We start from the raw sequence: 14,183 nt of genomic DNA, 5'->3' as shown, positions 1-14,183 counted from the left end.
CATTGCGCATGGGCGTCGACTCCATCTTAGATTGTTTTCCCCGCAGAGGGTGAGGTAGGAGTTGTGTATTATAGTAATAGTGCCCATGCAATGGAGTAAATATGTATGTACATAATGTGGTTTAAAGCGATATATTTACCAATTTACAAAATGTTCAAGATCAACTTCGAAACGGCTACAGGCTCCCGGGGAGGCGGGCGGGCGCATGTGAATCTGCAGCATCTCATGCCACGAACAGATGTACACTGGGTAAGATACATTTTCCGTTCGATGGCATGTGTAGCTGCAGACACACATGCTTTGCATAGACTAGTAAGCAGTTATCTCCCCAAAAGCGGTGGCTCAGCCTGTAGGAGTTGAAGTTGTTTGAAATAAAGTTTGTAGTACTGCTTGTCCTACTGTGGCTTGTTGTGTTGTTAACACATCCACGCAGTAATGCTTAGTAAACGTATGAGGCGTAGACCATGTGGCTGCCTTACATATTTCAGTCATTGGAATGTTTCCTAGAAAGGCCATGGTAGCACCTTTCTTTCTAGTTGAGTGTGCCTTTGGTGTTATAGGCAGTTCTGTTTTTGCTTTGAGATAACAGGTTTGAATGCATTTAACTATCCATCTGGTAATGCCTTGTTTGGATATTTGATTCCCTGTATGAGGTTTTTGGAAAGCAACGAACAGTTGTTTTGTTTTTCGAATTTGTTTTGTTCTGTCAATGTAGTACATTAATGCTCTTTTGATGACTAATGTATGTAGTGCTCTTTCAGCTACAGAATCTGGTTCTGGAAAGAACACTGGTAGTTCTACTGTTTGATTTAAGTGGAACAGTGATATGACTTTTGGTAAGAACTTAGGATTTGTTCGTAAAACTACTTTATGCTTGTGTATCTGAATAAAGGGATCTTGTATGGTAAATGCCCGTATTTCACTTACTCTTCTTAGAGATGTGATGGCAATTAGAAATGCTACTTTCCATGTTAAATATTGTATCTCACATGAGTGCAAGGGTTCAAACGGTGGACCCATGAGCCGTGTTAAGACAATGTTGAGGTTCCACGAAGGAACTGGTGGTGTTCTTGGAGGGATAATTCTTTTTAGGCCCTCCATAAAAGCCTTTATGACTGGGATCCTAAAAAGAGTGAAGTTGAGCGCGTAATTTGCAGATAAGCTGAAATTGCGGTGAGATGCATTTTAATGGATGAAAAAGCTAGCTTTAATTTTTGTAAGTGCAGTAGGTAGCTGACGATGTCTTTACCAGATGCGTGTAAGGGTTGAATTTGTTCATCATGGCAGTAATAAACAAATCTTTTCCACTTATTTGCATAGCAATGTCTTGTGGTTGGTTTTCTAGCTTGTTTTATGACCTCCATACATTCTTGTGTAAGGTTTAGGTGTCTGAATTCTAAGACTTCAGGAGCCAAATTGCTAGATTCAGCGATGCTGGATTTGGGTGTCTGATCTGTTGTTTGTGTTGAGTTAACAGATCTGGTCTGTTTGGTAGTTTGACATGAGGCACTACTGAGAGGTCTAGTAGTGTTGTGTACCAAGGTTGTCTTGCCCAAGTTGGTGCTATTAGTATGAGTTTGAGTTCGTTTTGACTCAATTTGTTTACTAGATATGGAAGGAGTGGGAGAGGGGGAAAAGCGTATGCAAATATCCCTGACCAACTCATCCATAACGCATTGCCCTGAGACTGATCCTGTGGGTACCTGTATGCGAAGTTTTGGCATTTTGCGTTTTCTTTTGTTGCAAATAGGTCTATTTGTGGTGTTCCCCATCTTTGGAAGTAAGTGTTTAGTATTTGGGGTTGAATCTCCCATTCGTGTATCTGTTGGTGATCCCGAGAGAGATTGTCTGCTAGCTGGTTCTGAATTCCTGGAATGAACTGCGCTATTAGGCGAATGTGGTTGTGAATCGCCCAATGCCATATTTTCTGTGCCAGGAGACACAACTGTGTTCCTCCCTGTTTGTTCAGATAATACATCGTTGTCATGTTGTCTGTTTTGACAAGAATGTGTTTGTGGATTATTATAGGTTGAAATGCTTTCAGCGCTAGAAATACTGCCAGTAGTTCTAAGTGATTTATGTGAAACTGTCTCTGCTGAGTGTCCCATTGTCCTTGGATGCTGTGTTGGTTGAGGTGTGCTCCCCACCCTATCATGGAGGCATCCGTTGTTATTACGTATTGAGGCACTGGGTCTTGAAAAGGCCGCCCTTTGTTTAAATTTATAGTGTTCCACCATTGAAGCGAGGTGTATGTTTGGCGGTCTATCAACACTAGATCTTGAAGTTGACCCTGTGCCTGTGACCATTGTGATGCTAGGCACTGTTGAAAGGGCTGCATGTGCAATCTTGCGTTTGGGACAATGGCTATGCATGAGGACATCATGCCTAGTAGTTTCATCACTATCTTGACTTGTATCTTTTGTTTTGGGTGCATGGCCTTTATTATATTGTGAAATGCCTGTACCCTTTGTGGACTTGGAGTGGCAATTTGTTGCGTTGATTGCCGCTCCTAAGTATTGTTGTATTTGACACGGCTGAAGGTGTGACTTGTTGTAGTTGATTGAGAAAACTAGTTTGTGAAGGGTTTCTATGACATACTTTGTGTGTTGTGAGCACCGTTCCTGCGTGTTGGTTTTGATTAACCAATCGTCTAGGTACGGGAACACATGTATTTGCCGTCTTCTGATATGAGCAGCCACTACTGCAAGGCATTTTGTAAAAACTCTTGGCGCAGTTGTTATCCCGAATGGCAACACTTTGAATTGGTAATGTAGCCCTTGGAATACAAACCTTAAGTATTTTCTGTGTGAAGGATGTATCAGTATATGGAAGTACGCATTCTTTAGGTCTAGTGTTGTCATGTAGTCTTGTTGTCTGAGTAATGGGATTACGTCCTGCAGTGTCACCATGTGAAAGTGATCTGATTAGATGTAGATATTTAATGTTCTGAGATCTAATATAGGTCTTAGAGTTTTGTCTTTTTTGGGTATGAGAAAGTATAGTGAGTAAACTCCTCTTCCTCTCTGATGAATTGGTACTAACTCTATTGCATCTTTTTGCAACAACGCTTGAACCTCCAGTTGTAGAAGATCCATGTGTTGTTTTGACATATTGTGTGTTTTCGGTGGGACATTTAGAGGGAATTCTAGAAATTCTATGCAATAACCATGCTGGATAATGGCTAGGACTCACGTGTCTGTTGTTATTTCCTCCCAGTTTTTGTAGAACTTGGTTAGTCTCCCCCCCACTGGTGTTATGTGTTGGGGATTTGTGACATCGAAGTCACTGTTTATTTTGTGGAGTTTTGGGACTTTGGAACTTCCCTCTACTCTTTGGGAACTGTCCCCCTCTATATTGTCCCCAAAAACTTCCCCGCTGGTATTGGCTCTGATAAGTTGGCCTGGTTTGGGAGGTTGTGGGTTCTGTGCTTCCTCGAAACCCCCCTCAAAACTGATTTTCGAAATGTGCCTCTGCTCTGTGGGGAGTAGAGTGCGCCCATGGCTTTGGCCGTATCCGTGTCCTTTTTAAGTTTTTCAATAGCAGTGTCCACCTCTGGCCCAAACAACTGCTGTCCGTTAAATGGCATATTCAGCACGGCTTGTTGGATTTCCGGCTTGAATCCAGATATACGCAGCCATGCATGTCTCCTTATTGTTACTGCTGTATTTACAGTCCTAGCAGCTGTGTCTGCTGCATCCACTGCTGACCGTATCTGATTGTTCGAGATACTCTGTCCTTCCTCCACCACTTGTTGTGCTCTCTTTTGGAACTCCTTGGGCAAATGTTCTATAAAATGTTGCATTTCGTCCCAATGAGCCCTATCATATCTCGCCAACAAGGCCTGTGAGTTGGCAATGCGCCATTGGTTGGCTGCTTGTGCCGCCACTCTTTTCCCAGCCGCGTCAAACTTACGACTTTCTTTGTCTGGAGGTGGTGCATCTCCTGAGGTGTGTGAGTTCGCCCTCTTGCGTGCTGCCCCTACTACCACTGAGTCTGGTGTTAACTGTTGTGTGATGTACACAGGGTCTGTTGGTGGCGGTTTATATTTTTTCTCCACCCTTGGAGTTATGGCCCTTCCTTTCACAGGCTCCTCAAACACTTGTTTGGAGTGTTTTAGCATTCCAGGTAGCATGGGGAGGCTCTGGTACTGGCTATGTGTGGACAACAGTGTGTTAAATAGAAAGTTGTCTTCAATTCGCTCTGCATGCAGGCTGACATTATGAAAGGCCGCTGCTCTTGACACCACTTGTGTGTAGGCGGTACTGTCCTCAGGTAGTGACGGTCTAGCTGGATAACAGTCGGACTGTTATCTGACACTGGCGCATCACACAGATCCCACGCGTCTGGATCATCCTGACTCATCCCTGTATGAGTTGGGGACTGCATCATTGGTGGAGTGGCTACTGGTGATGGTTGTGGAGAGCGTTGTGGAGATGGTGGCGGGGTTACTTGTCTTGCCACCTTTGCCTGTTGCTGCTTGTCTTTCTCTTGGAAGGCAAGTTTCTGTTTCATTCGTATCGGAGGGAGAGTACAGATCTTCCCTGTCTCTTTTTGAATGAGGAGCATTCTTTGGGTGTAATCTGGCTCCATTGTCTCTAGCTCCTGTCCAAATCTATGTGTTTGCATTTGTGAGGACAGGCCTTGTTCCTCTGTGTAGGAACTTGTTTTCAGTTCCGAGGCCGGATGTTTCGGTACCGAAATTTTTTCGGCTATTTTTTTCGGTTCCAACGACACTTTTTTGCTCTTCGGCGTAGTGATCTCTCGGTGCCAAGATTGCTCTGACCCGGTGTCTCGGGGTCGAGTCTGCTCTGTGCCGGTATCTCGACCGGAGTTGGATGAATGCGACACATCCATGCCCTTTTTCGGTGCCGATGCTCGGTCACCTATTTTTCGGGTTAAGCCACAGCCTGCTGGCGGTGGCGTTCCCTAGGCTTTAGTGGTCTTTACGTGAGTTTTGTGTATCGACGTCTTACTCACGGTTTTCGGCGTCTGTTCAGGATCGACCTCTTCCGAGTCCGAATCCTCGATGGAGAAGGTTTCCTCTTCTTCCTCCATGTGTTTTTGTCCTGTCGGCACCGACGCCATCTGTAGTCTTCTTGCTCTTCGGTCCCTTAAGGTCTTCCTGGAACAAAACGCTCGTCAGGCCTCACAGGTATCCTCCTTGTGTTCTGGAGACAAACACAAATTACAGACCAGATGCTGATCTGTATAAGGATACTTGTTGTGACATTCGGGGCAGAAGCAAAATGGGGTGCGTTCCATTAGCCTTGAAGACGCACGTGGTCTGGCCGACCAGGCCCCGCCGGGGAATCGTAAACCCCAAAGGGTTCACCGGAGCTCTTAAAAATTCGGTGTTGATCTGTTGTAACTAACCCGATACCGAACACAAACAATACCGTCGAATTTTCTGAGATTTTCACTAACTTTCCGAACCGAAACGCGGAGCGAAAAGGAACACGTCCGAACCCGATGGCGGAAAGAAAACAATCTAAGATGGAGTCGACGCCCATGCGCAATGGAGCCGAAAGGGGAGGAGTCCCTCGATCTCGTGACTCGAAAAGACTTCTTCGAAGAAAAACAACTTGTAACACTCTGAGCCCAACACTAGATGGCGGGATGTGCAAAGCATCTGTATTTGCAGCTACACATGCCATCGAACATATAGACATACATATACAAATATATATACATATACACACACTAATAAACATTCAGAGGCATAAAAAAGGTTAGAAAACAGTGTAAAATAACAATATGCTATAGCAGCCCTAGTGGGAGCCCAAACCATTTACTAAAAAAGTGGAATGAGAACACAGGGTCTCCACTTGGGTAAGTAAACTGTGTAGAGGGGAACTTGGAGTACTAGGAAATCACACAGTTAAGTAATGCAGTCCCTCCCCCCACCACCCCACCCACCTCCCCCAGGTTACCAGGAATGCATGAGTAACACAGTGGATTTCCCCAAAACCAGCCCAAAGAATGAAAAGAAGACACCCAGAACAGCCTGCGAGAAATCAGCAATGGATTACTGAAGATGGAGACCTGCGGAGAGAGGGGATCAAGTCCAGAAGTGTCTGTGGAGCCCAGGTGGGGGTAGGAGATACTACTCACCCAGAGGTATCTTTTGTAGTTCGTCGACGACGAAGGAAGGCAGGTCAGCACTGCAGCACAGAAGCAGGAGAAGAGTTCCTGAGGCGTGCAGAATTTGTCCCACGGTGGAAGATGGATTGCAGATGGATGTTGGTGAAAGATTTCCAGCAACAAGCCTTGGCAAAGGCAAATTCGTGGTTGGCCGAAAAGAGGTGCTGCCGGGGACCAGCAAGACCCTGGAGAACTCTATCCAGAATGGAGAGACAAAGGGGACCCCCCACGTTGCAGAAGGCCCACAGGAGCAGAGGCAGCACCCACAAGTGTCCCACAGGACAGGGACACAGAGGTAGCTGAAGCAGCCCACACAGCACCAAAGGAGTTACTCCAATGTCGCCGGAGGAACACGCCGAGGCCCACGAGTAGCAGGAGGGAGTGGTGGGGGCTGGAGCTACACGTCCCAGAGTTCCCTGCCAACCTTGGAATCCAGATGGCAGAACCCTCTGGAGGACCTCTTAGCACCACCCCTGGGGTGGTGATGGACAGGGGAGTGGTCACTCCCCTTTCCTTTGTCCAGTTTCACGCCAGAGCAGGAACTGGGGGTCCTTGAATAGGTGTAGACTGAATTATGCAAGGAGGGCACCAAATGTGCCCTTCAAAGCATTGCCAGTGGCTTGGGGAAGCTACCCCTCCCAAGTCGGTCATACCTATTTCCAAAGGGAGAGGGTGTAACATCCCTCTCCCAAAGAAAATCCTTTGTTCTGCCTTCCTGGACCTGAGCTTCTCAAGCAGCAGTAGGGCATAAACCTGTCTGAGGGGTGGCAGAAGCTGGGCTGCCCGTAAATCCCTGTAAGACTGTACCATGGAGTGAGTTACAGTGACCTGGTGTAGTGACCTGTAGTGAAAACTGGTGCATGCACCCGTTTCACGCAGGCTACAATGGCAGGCCTGCAGACCCCTTTGCATGGGTTCCCTATGGGTGGCAGAATAACTGCTGCAGCCCATAGGGATCCCCTGGAAACCCAATGCCCTGAGTACCTAGGTACCATATTCTAGGGACTTACATGGGGGAACCAGTATGTCAATTGTGGGAAGAAAAAGGTACAATTTAGAGGAGAGCGCAAAACTACTGGGGTCCTGTTTAGCAGGAACTCAGTAAACACAGTCAAACACAATCAAATGTACTGACAACAGGCAGAAAATGGGGTAACCATGCAGAGAAAGAGGGCACTTTCCTACAAACAGGCAACATGTACAACAGGGACATCACCAGTGCTAACCTTGGGTGCCTCACAGACAGCAAGAGTGCACCACTCCTCCACTCACCAGACACCACATAGGCAGGGAAAAGCTTCGACAATATGTAATGTCTACAACAAGGGCATCACCAATGCAAGCCACAATGAAACGCGGTGGGGATGCGAGGACTTGTGGGTATCTTCTCATACTCTTTCCTTTGCACCGTTTTACTCCGGTCTACTGGAACAAATAAGTCTTCTCCAGCATGAAGCTCCAAAAGGACCACATGACATCAGTCCCACCCCATCTCCATTTTTCAAATTCTACAGAAAACATTCTTTACTACATGACTCACCCACAGGAGACAACTGCTGGAAGATGTTGTTGACGGGCAGGCCCTCCTTGCGCAGTGACCAGCACTCCACAATGCTGCTTGTCTGGTTGGAAGCACAAAGCAGTACCTGCAACACAGGAAAAAGTTGAGAAAACGAACAGGGATGGTGAGCACCTTGCATTTCAACGCTACAGCTCACCTTTCTCACTTTCATGAACCAGACTCAAAGAACCAATTACCACAAACACTGGTGAGGAAGGAAAATAATCTGTGTGTGAAAGGGGCTTTGGTGCCTTTCAACAGATACAGAAGGGGGTTCCAATGTTCCACAAATTAGACCCCAAGCACCACTGCCAATGCATCTCAACAATGGTTTCTGAGTACAGTGATTCAGAGTATCATTTGAAAACAGGCATGGTGTAGGAAAGTACTCTCTTTCTTGACAAGGTTACCCCCATTTTCTGCCTGTTGTCCTGCTAACCAGGACCCAAGTAGTTTTGCTCTCTCCTCTAAATTATAACTTTTTCTTCCCACAATTGACATACTGGTCCCACCATGTAAGTCCCTAGTGTATGTTACCTAGGTACCCAAGGCATTGAGGTTCCAGGGGATCCCTAAGGGCTGCAGCAGTTATTCTGCCACCCATAGGGAGCCCATGCAAAGGGGTCTACAGGCCTGCCACTACAACCTGCATGAAACGGGTGCAGGCACACGTTTTCACTACAGGTCACTGCACCAGGTCACTATAAGTCGCCCCTATGGTAGGCCCTCTCAGTCCAGAAACTCCAGATCCATTTTCCTGGACTTTGCGAGTGTGGGGACGCCATTTTACATGTGTACTAGACTTAGGTCACTACCTATGTCCAGCTACATAATGGTAACTTCGAACCTGGGTATGTTTGATATCAAACATGTCGGAATCATATCCCAAATACTGTTGCAAGTATTGGAAGTATGATTCCATGCACTCTGGGTCTCCTTAGATGACCCCCAGCATTGCTACCACCAGTCTTACAGGGTTTTCCAGGCAGCCCAGCTTCTGCCACCCCTTAGACAGGTTTCTGCCCTCCTGCTGCTTGAGCTGACCAAGCCCAAGAAGGCAGAAAAAAGGATTTCCTGTGGAAGAAGGAGGTAACACCCTCTTCCCTTTGGGAATAGGTGTGACTGGCTTTGGAGGGGTAGCCTCCCCAAGCCACTGGTTTGCTCTGAAAGGCATATTTGGTGCCCTCCATGCATAAACCAGTCCACACCAGTTCAGGGACCTCCAGTACCTGTTCTGGTGCAAAACTGGACAGTGGAAATGGGAGTGACCACTCCCCTATCCATCACCACCCCAGGGGGGTGCCCAGAGCTCCTCCCGGGGGTCCCTGGGTTCTGCCATCTTCTTTCCAAGGTTAGCAGGGAACTCTGGGAGCATCTGAGTGGTCAGGCCAGGCAGGTGACGTTAGAGCCCCTTTCTGATAGGTGCTTACCTGGTTAGGTGACCAATACCCCTTTCAGGGCTATTTAGAGTCTTTCTCTGGGATTCGGCTTGCAAGACTCCAGCAGGACTCCTCTGCAGTCTGTTTCAACTTCTGGCCTCCAGAACTTTGACTGGAACCTCCAGGATCCGACAAGCTGCCTCTAAGAAGAAAGGACTCTTCTGCAACATTGTTTCCACGTCTCCTGCCAGCTGTGCAACATTTCCCTCACCATGCATCCGCGGAAGAATGCAACTCTTCAGCCTGCACAAGAAGAAGGAATCACCCTTGGATTGAAGGAGTCACTCGCCTGCAACCGCAGACACCTACAGCAAGCGATGACCAGCTGTGTGGATCTCCCCTCATCTTCAACTGCGTGGATCCTGTATCATAGGTGGTGGTCCACAGTAATCCTCTTGGTCCTCTCTGCCTGCTGTTCAACTTTGGTGGAGGTAAGCCCTTGCCTTCCCAAGCAGGACAGAACCCCAGTGCACCACGATTCTTGCAGCTGCCAAGGCTTGCTTGCATCTTCAAGGAATCTTAAGGCGATGTGTAGCTCCAGCCCCAGCACTCCATCCTGCAAAGCACAGCCTCTTGCGTGGTTCTCCTGCAGTGCGGGATCCTCTTTTGTAGTGATGTGTGGGCTTCTTCTGCGACTCCTTTGTCCCCATCCTGTGGGTGCTGCCTCTGCTCCTGTGGACTCTCTGCGATGCTGATGGTCCCCCGTGACTCCCCCCTCCTGGGTTGAGTCTTCCAGGGCCTTGCTGGTCCTCGGCAGCATCCCTTTTCCACTAACTGCGAGTGTGCATTTGCCAAGGCTTGTTGGTGGAATTCCTGCACCGATAACCATCTGCAATCTTCCTTCCAACGTGGGACATTATCTGCACCCATCAGGAACTCTTCTCTGGCTCCAGAGCTGCACCTCTGACCTGTTCTTCATCACGGTCGACCAACCCCTGCAAGTACAGCTGGGTGGGTAGTAGCTCCTACTCCTGGACTCCACTGTGACTCCTGGACTTGGTGCTCTCTCTCCACAGGTCTTCTTCCTTCAGGAATCCACCGCTGGTTTTCTTGCAGTCTTGTCTGGGTGTCTTCTTTTTCTATTGGTCCTCCTTTTGGGTGGTTTGGAGAAAATCCAGTGATTTACTACTGCATTCTTCGTCGCAGGGGGGTACTGTGTAACATACCTCTGTGGTGTTCTAGTACTCCCAGCACCCCTCTACTCATTTTATTTACTTACCTAGGTTGGGCTCTTGTGTTCGCATTCCATTTTTTTTGTATATGGTTTGTGCTCCCCCTAGGGTCACTGTTGGGTATTGCGATTTGCACTCTTTTCTAAACTTTTCTATGCCTATTTATGATTGCTAATGTATATATTTAGTGTGTTACTTACCTCCTAAGGGTGGGTCACCTGTCTAGTGATTTGTGATAATCTGTGCCAAAAATAAAGTACCTTTATTTGTTTACAACTGAGTGTTCTCTTTCATGTGTGTAAGTGCTTTGTTACTACAGTGGTATTGCATCTCATCTAGAAAAGTCTTGGTTGCTCATCCACAGCTACCTCTAGAGAGCCTGGCTTCAAGACACTGCCTACACTTCACTAAGCGGGATACCTGGACCTAGTATAAGGTATAAGTACCTTAGGTACGCACCACACACCAGGCCAGCTTCCTACACATGTGAATTAAGCGTTAAAAGGTTGCATGCCCTAAAAACTGTTCTATTTTCATGTTTCAAAAAAACCAAAGTGCCCCAGTTATGGTTGGTGGTCTCAAGCTTGAATGTTCAACACAGGTCCAGAGAAGTCAAATATTCACAGTAACCACTAGGTACATTGGTCTCATCTATATCAACTAAAAGTGTATTTATCTAAGGTGAGTAGTCTGAAAAACCAGCATGAATGCCACGATGGGAGACTATAAGGGCTGACCTTCAGGACCCCATCAAGAACTCTGGAATTCTGGGCCTCCAAGTCCCCAGGTTTGAGAATGTTCGTTCCCAGTAGACCCCCAACTTACCATACCTGGAATGTTACCTTCATGATGAAGACACGGAAAGGAGCCCTGCTTCATGTGCTCTCTTAAACCTACTTGCTCTCACTACGCCTCCTACTTTTCAACTCTATCAGGCTCTCATTACCCACAGATCCGACCCCATGTCAAAGTCACTGTCAAACCATTACCTGATGTCACCCTGGATTTCTCTTCCAACCTCACCTGCTGCATTTATGGACCCCACAAAACTGTACAGTCCTCCACTGTTCTTCCTCTCTCCAAAGCCTTCCCCCTTTCGTCTCTGGTGTTTATAAGTACAAGAGCAGTAGACACTGCACTACAACGTACAAAAGGAGTACTGAGCCACAAGCGTCAAGCAAGGTCAAACTGTAGCAGGTTGTAGATCACCAATGCCCTCTAAAAAGGAACTCAGAGAGATGCGAATACTCGCCGTTGATGCAGTTGCATAAACACAAATGTAGTGTATAAACAAACATTCTTGCTTTTATACTCCTTTCCTGGCTGTTGTCGCTATATCTGGCCAACAATGTTTCGCTCATAACATCTGGCTGAGAGTATTATGATGATACTGTGCCAGGGTCAAAGGCAGATGAGGGAATTTTGTCAATTTAGCACAGTCAGATTGTGGAAAAATGGATCAGAATGTTCTTAATTTAATCTGCTGAGCAGTTCAGACACTCTAAACCTCCTGGGACGAGCAGATATTGGCCAGGTCCCTTCACAAAGGAGGAGGTACAGGTTTTAACAAGGGTAGGGAAAGTGGATTATTAACGTAGCTCTGAAGCACATTAAAAACTAAAGACACTGCTGGAAAACAAGAAGTGTCCACTGGATCCGCAGGTCTGAAAAACAAAGGTGGAAGGTTTGCTCTATATTAGAATACTCAGACTGCCCGTTAGCAGAATTAAACAGTTTACCTGGAGGCACAGATAAACACTGATTCAAACGCCTCAATCGAAAAGAGGTTTACTGCCTCAGTACTGGATGTACTGATGGCTGCTTTGGGTACCCGTGTTCCCAGGCTGAAACAGAGGCGGGACAAGCAGGCTTCTGTCACAGCATCTATGTATTCAAAGGAATCTTCCAATGGAGGTTTGATCCACAGGTGGTGGAGACCTTGATCTCAAAACCTTGCACTCTATTTCATCTGTGTGTGTCTTTTAAGATGAAGGGTAGGATGAAGTGTTTTGGGATCTCTGTTCTCAGGCATCGTTCCCAGGTAACATCAGACTAGACAACCAAAAGGAGGGAACTGGCTGAACACCTATTAAACTCTTTGAAAATGTAAGACCTTATTTAGAGTTGGAAGATGGGATAATCAGTCACAAATTGGCAGCTGTCCCCTCCACCATATTACAAGTGCTATACCCTATGGCACTTCTAATTAGACAGATATGATGTCTACCAAGTTTTGACAGAGTATCCCGTCTGGCAACCTCTACATAAGGCTCTTGGTTCTGTGACACTGATGAATCCCTACAGAGCCTTGATGCCCATTGGTAAATGCAGAGCTTTACAAATTAAAAATCAAATCAATCCCAGAATATTGTAGACTTATTTGTCAGACCTCTGTCACAGTACTTTGAGGACTGAGTTAGGGCTGAATAAACCATGCATGACCACAGGACACCAACCCCTTCAGGCTCTTCTTTCATTCCTAGAGACGCTTGCAGATGTATGCACACACAAGTTGTTATGCCCTCCTAAAAAGGATAAGGTGGCTGCAGAATAGAGGTGGCAACATTCTAACCTCTGATGTGTAAAACGCACTCAAGTTTTGCACCACTTACTGAACTACCTTCCCTATGGCCAACGGCTTCTGTACTGCAACAAAGGGCAGGGCTTTCTTCAGCACTGGACTCTTCCTGAACCCAAGACGGCCCCACGCACTCTGCCAAAATCCTGCACGCTTTCCTGGTAGCACATCTCTCATTCCAGTACTGAAAGTTGTAGACATGTCTACCAGTGTAACATATAACTACCCATTGTACAAATTTTGTTGATGAGCTTTAAGCATTGAGTACTGTGTCTGACTTGCAGTTCTGCTAATGCAGTTGCCTGCTGCACCCACCTATTCTTCAGTACTGTGGCCCACACACAGCGTACCTAGGGATCCACGACTTACCTGCTGCGACCCTTCGCCCAGTACTGATGCTGACCCACCGCTTCATCAAAACATCAACTCTTTTCTGCTTCAGTCCCTTTTCCAGTTCTGTGGCCACACAGAGCTCTGCCAATGCCCAGACTTAAGTACTATTGTACCTTCTTCTCCTGAGGTTAGGAAAAGCTCTCTCAACCATCAGTGGTTCAGCTAAGGACAGAGGACTCACCAAGAGATGGCCAATCCCCCAGGCATCCTTACTGAAGAAGCAAGCAATAGACACATACACACTGAGCACCACCATCTAAGAAGATGCAGCTGAGGCAGAGGTAGCTTAGGTGATATTCCAAACTCTCAAACCCAAAAACATTGCACTGGTTTTATCCATACAGCTATTCTAAATGAGCTCACCTGTTCAGACATGTCTCGGGCCAGGAACTTGAGGTGTGTGACTGCCGGGTACTTGTCCTTGCGCACTGGGTCTGTGGTGCAGCGCATGAAGAGCGAGGGCAGGATTTCGGTGTCAATACGGCACTTCTCATTCACCACACCTACGCACACCTTGTAGAACTGGACTGGTGATGTACTGCTGCCGTCAGATGTGGCCACGACAATGTTGCCACCACCGGTAAATGCAATATCAGCCAGAGCCACTCGACACCGCAGGCGACACAGGCTCTCTGTGGAAGTCAGCACCTGTCCATTGGGCTTCAGTAGGGAGACAGTTACCAGGCCACTGATGGTGACTGCGATCCAACCCTCCATGGGCTTTCCACCAAAAAGTGTGAGGGAGGGTGAGAACTTCACCCGAGAGAACTTGTCACCAAAGCTTGAGGCGCCAGACTGGTACAGGGACAAAAGGCAAGAAAAACCAGATGAATGCCTAAAAGAGCACAGTGAACATCGTTCAGTAGAAGTGGGTGGAAGCGTAGCTGCTCAGAGCAGGT

General features: G+C 47.0%; 1 protein-coding gene across 2 annotated transcripts in view; it reads right to left on the bottom strand.

The window, feature by feature from the left end:
• The window catches only part of MED16 (mediator complex subunit 16), a 326,193-nt gene that overhangs the window by 162,199 nt on the left and 149,811 nt on the right, over positions 1 to 14,183 (bottom strand). For both annotated transcript variants that reach the window (XM_069216802.1, XM_069216803.1), the window contains exons 5-6: positions 13,648 to 14,079; positions 7,682 to 7,787 (exon numbers count right to left, since the gene is read on the bottom strand). In XM_069216802.1, the coding sequence (XP_069072903.1) occupies positions 7,682 to 7,787; positions 13,648 to 14,079 (538 nt within the window). The remainder of the gene's footprint in view (positions 1 to 7,681; positions 7,788 to 13,647; positions 14,080 to 14,183) is intronic.

The sequence above is a fragment of the Pleurodeles waltl genome, chromosome 12 (assembly GCF_031143425.1).
Source record: "Pleurodeles waltl isolate 20211129_DDA chromosome 12, aPleWal1.hap1.20221129, whole genome shotgun sequence".
NCBI lineage: Eukaryota > Metazoa > Chordata > Amphibia > Caudata > Salamandridae > Pleurodeles > Pleurodeles waltl.
Note: the sequence above shows the minus strand (reverse complement) of the source record. Positions and strands in the feature narration are given on the sequence as shown.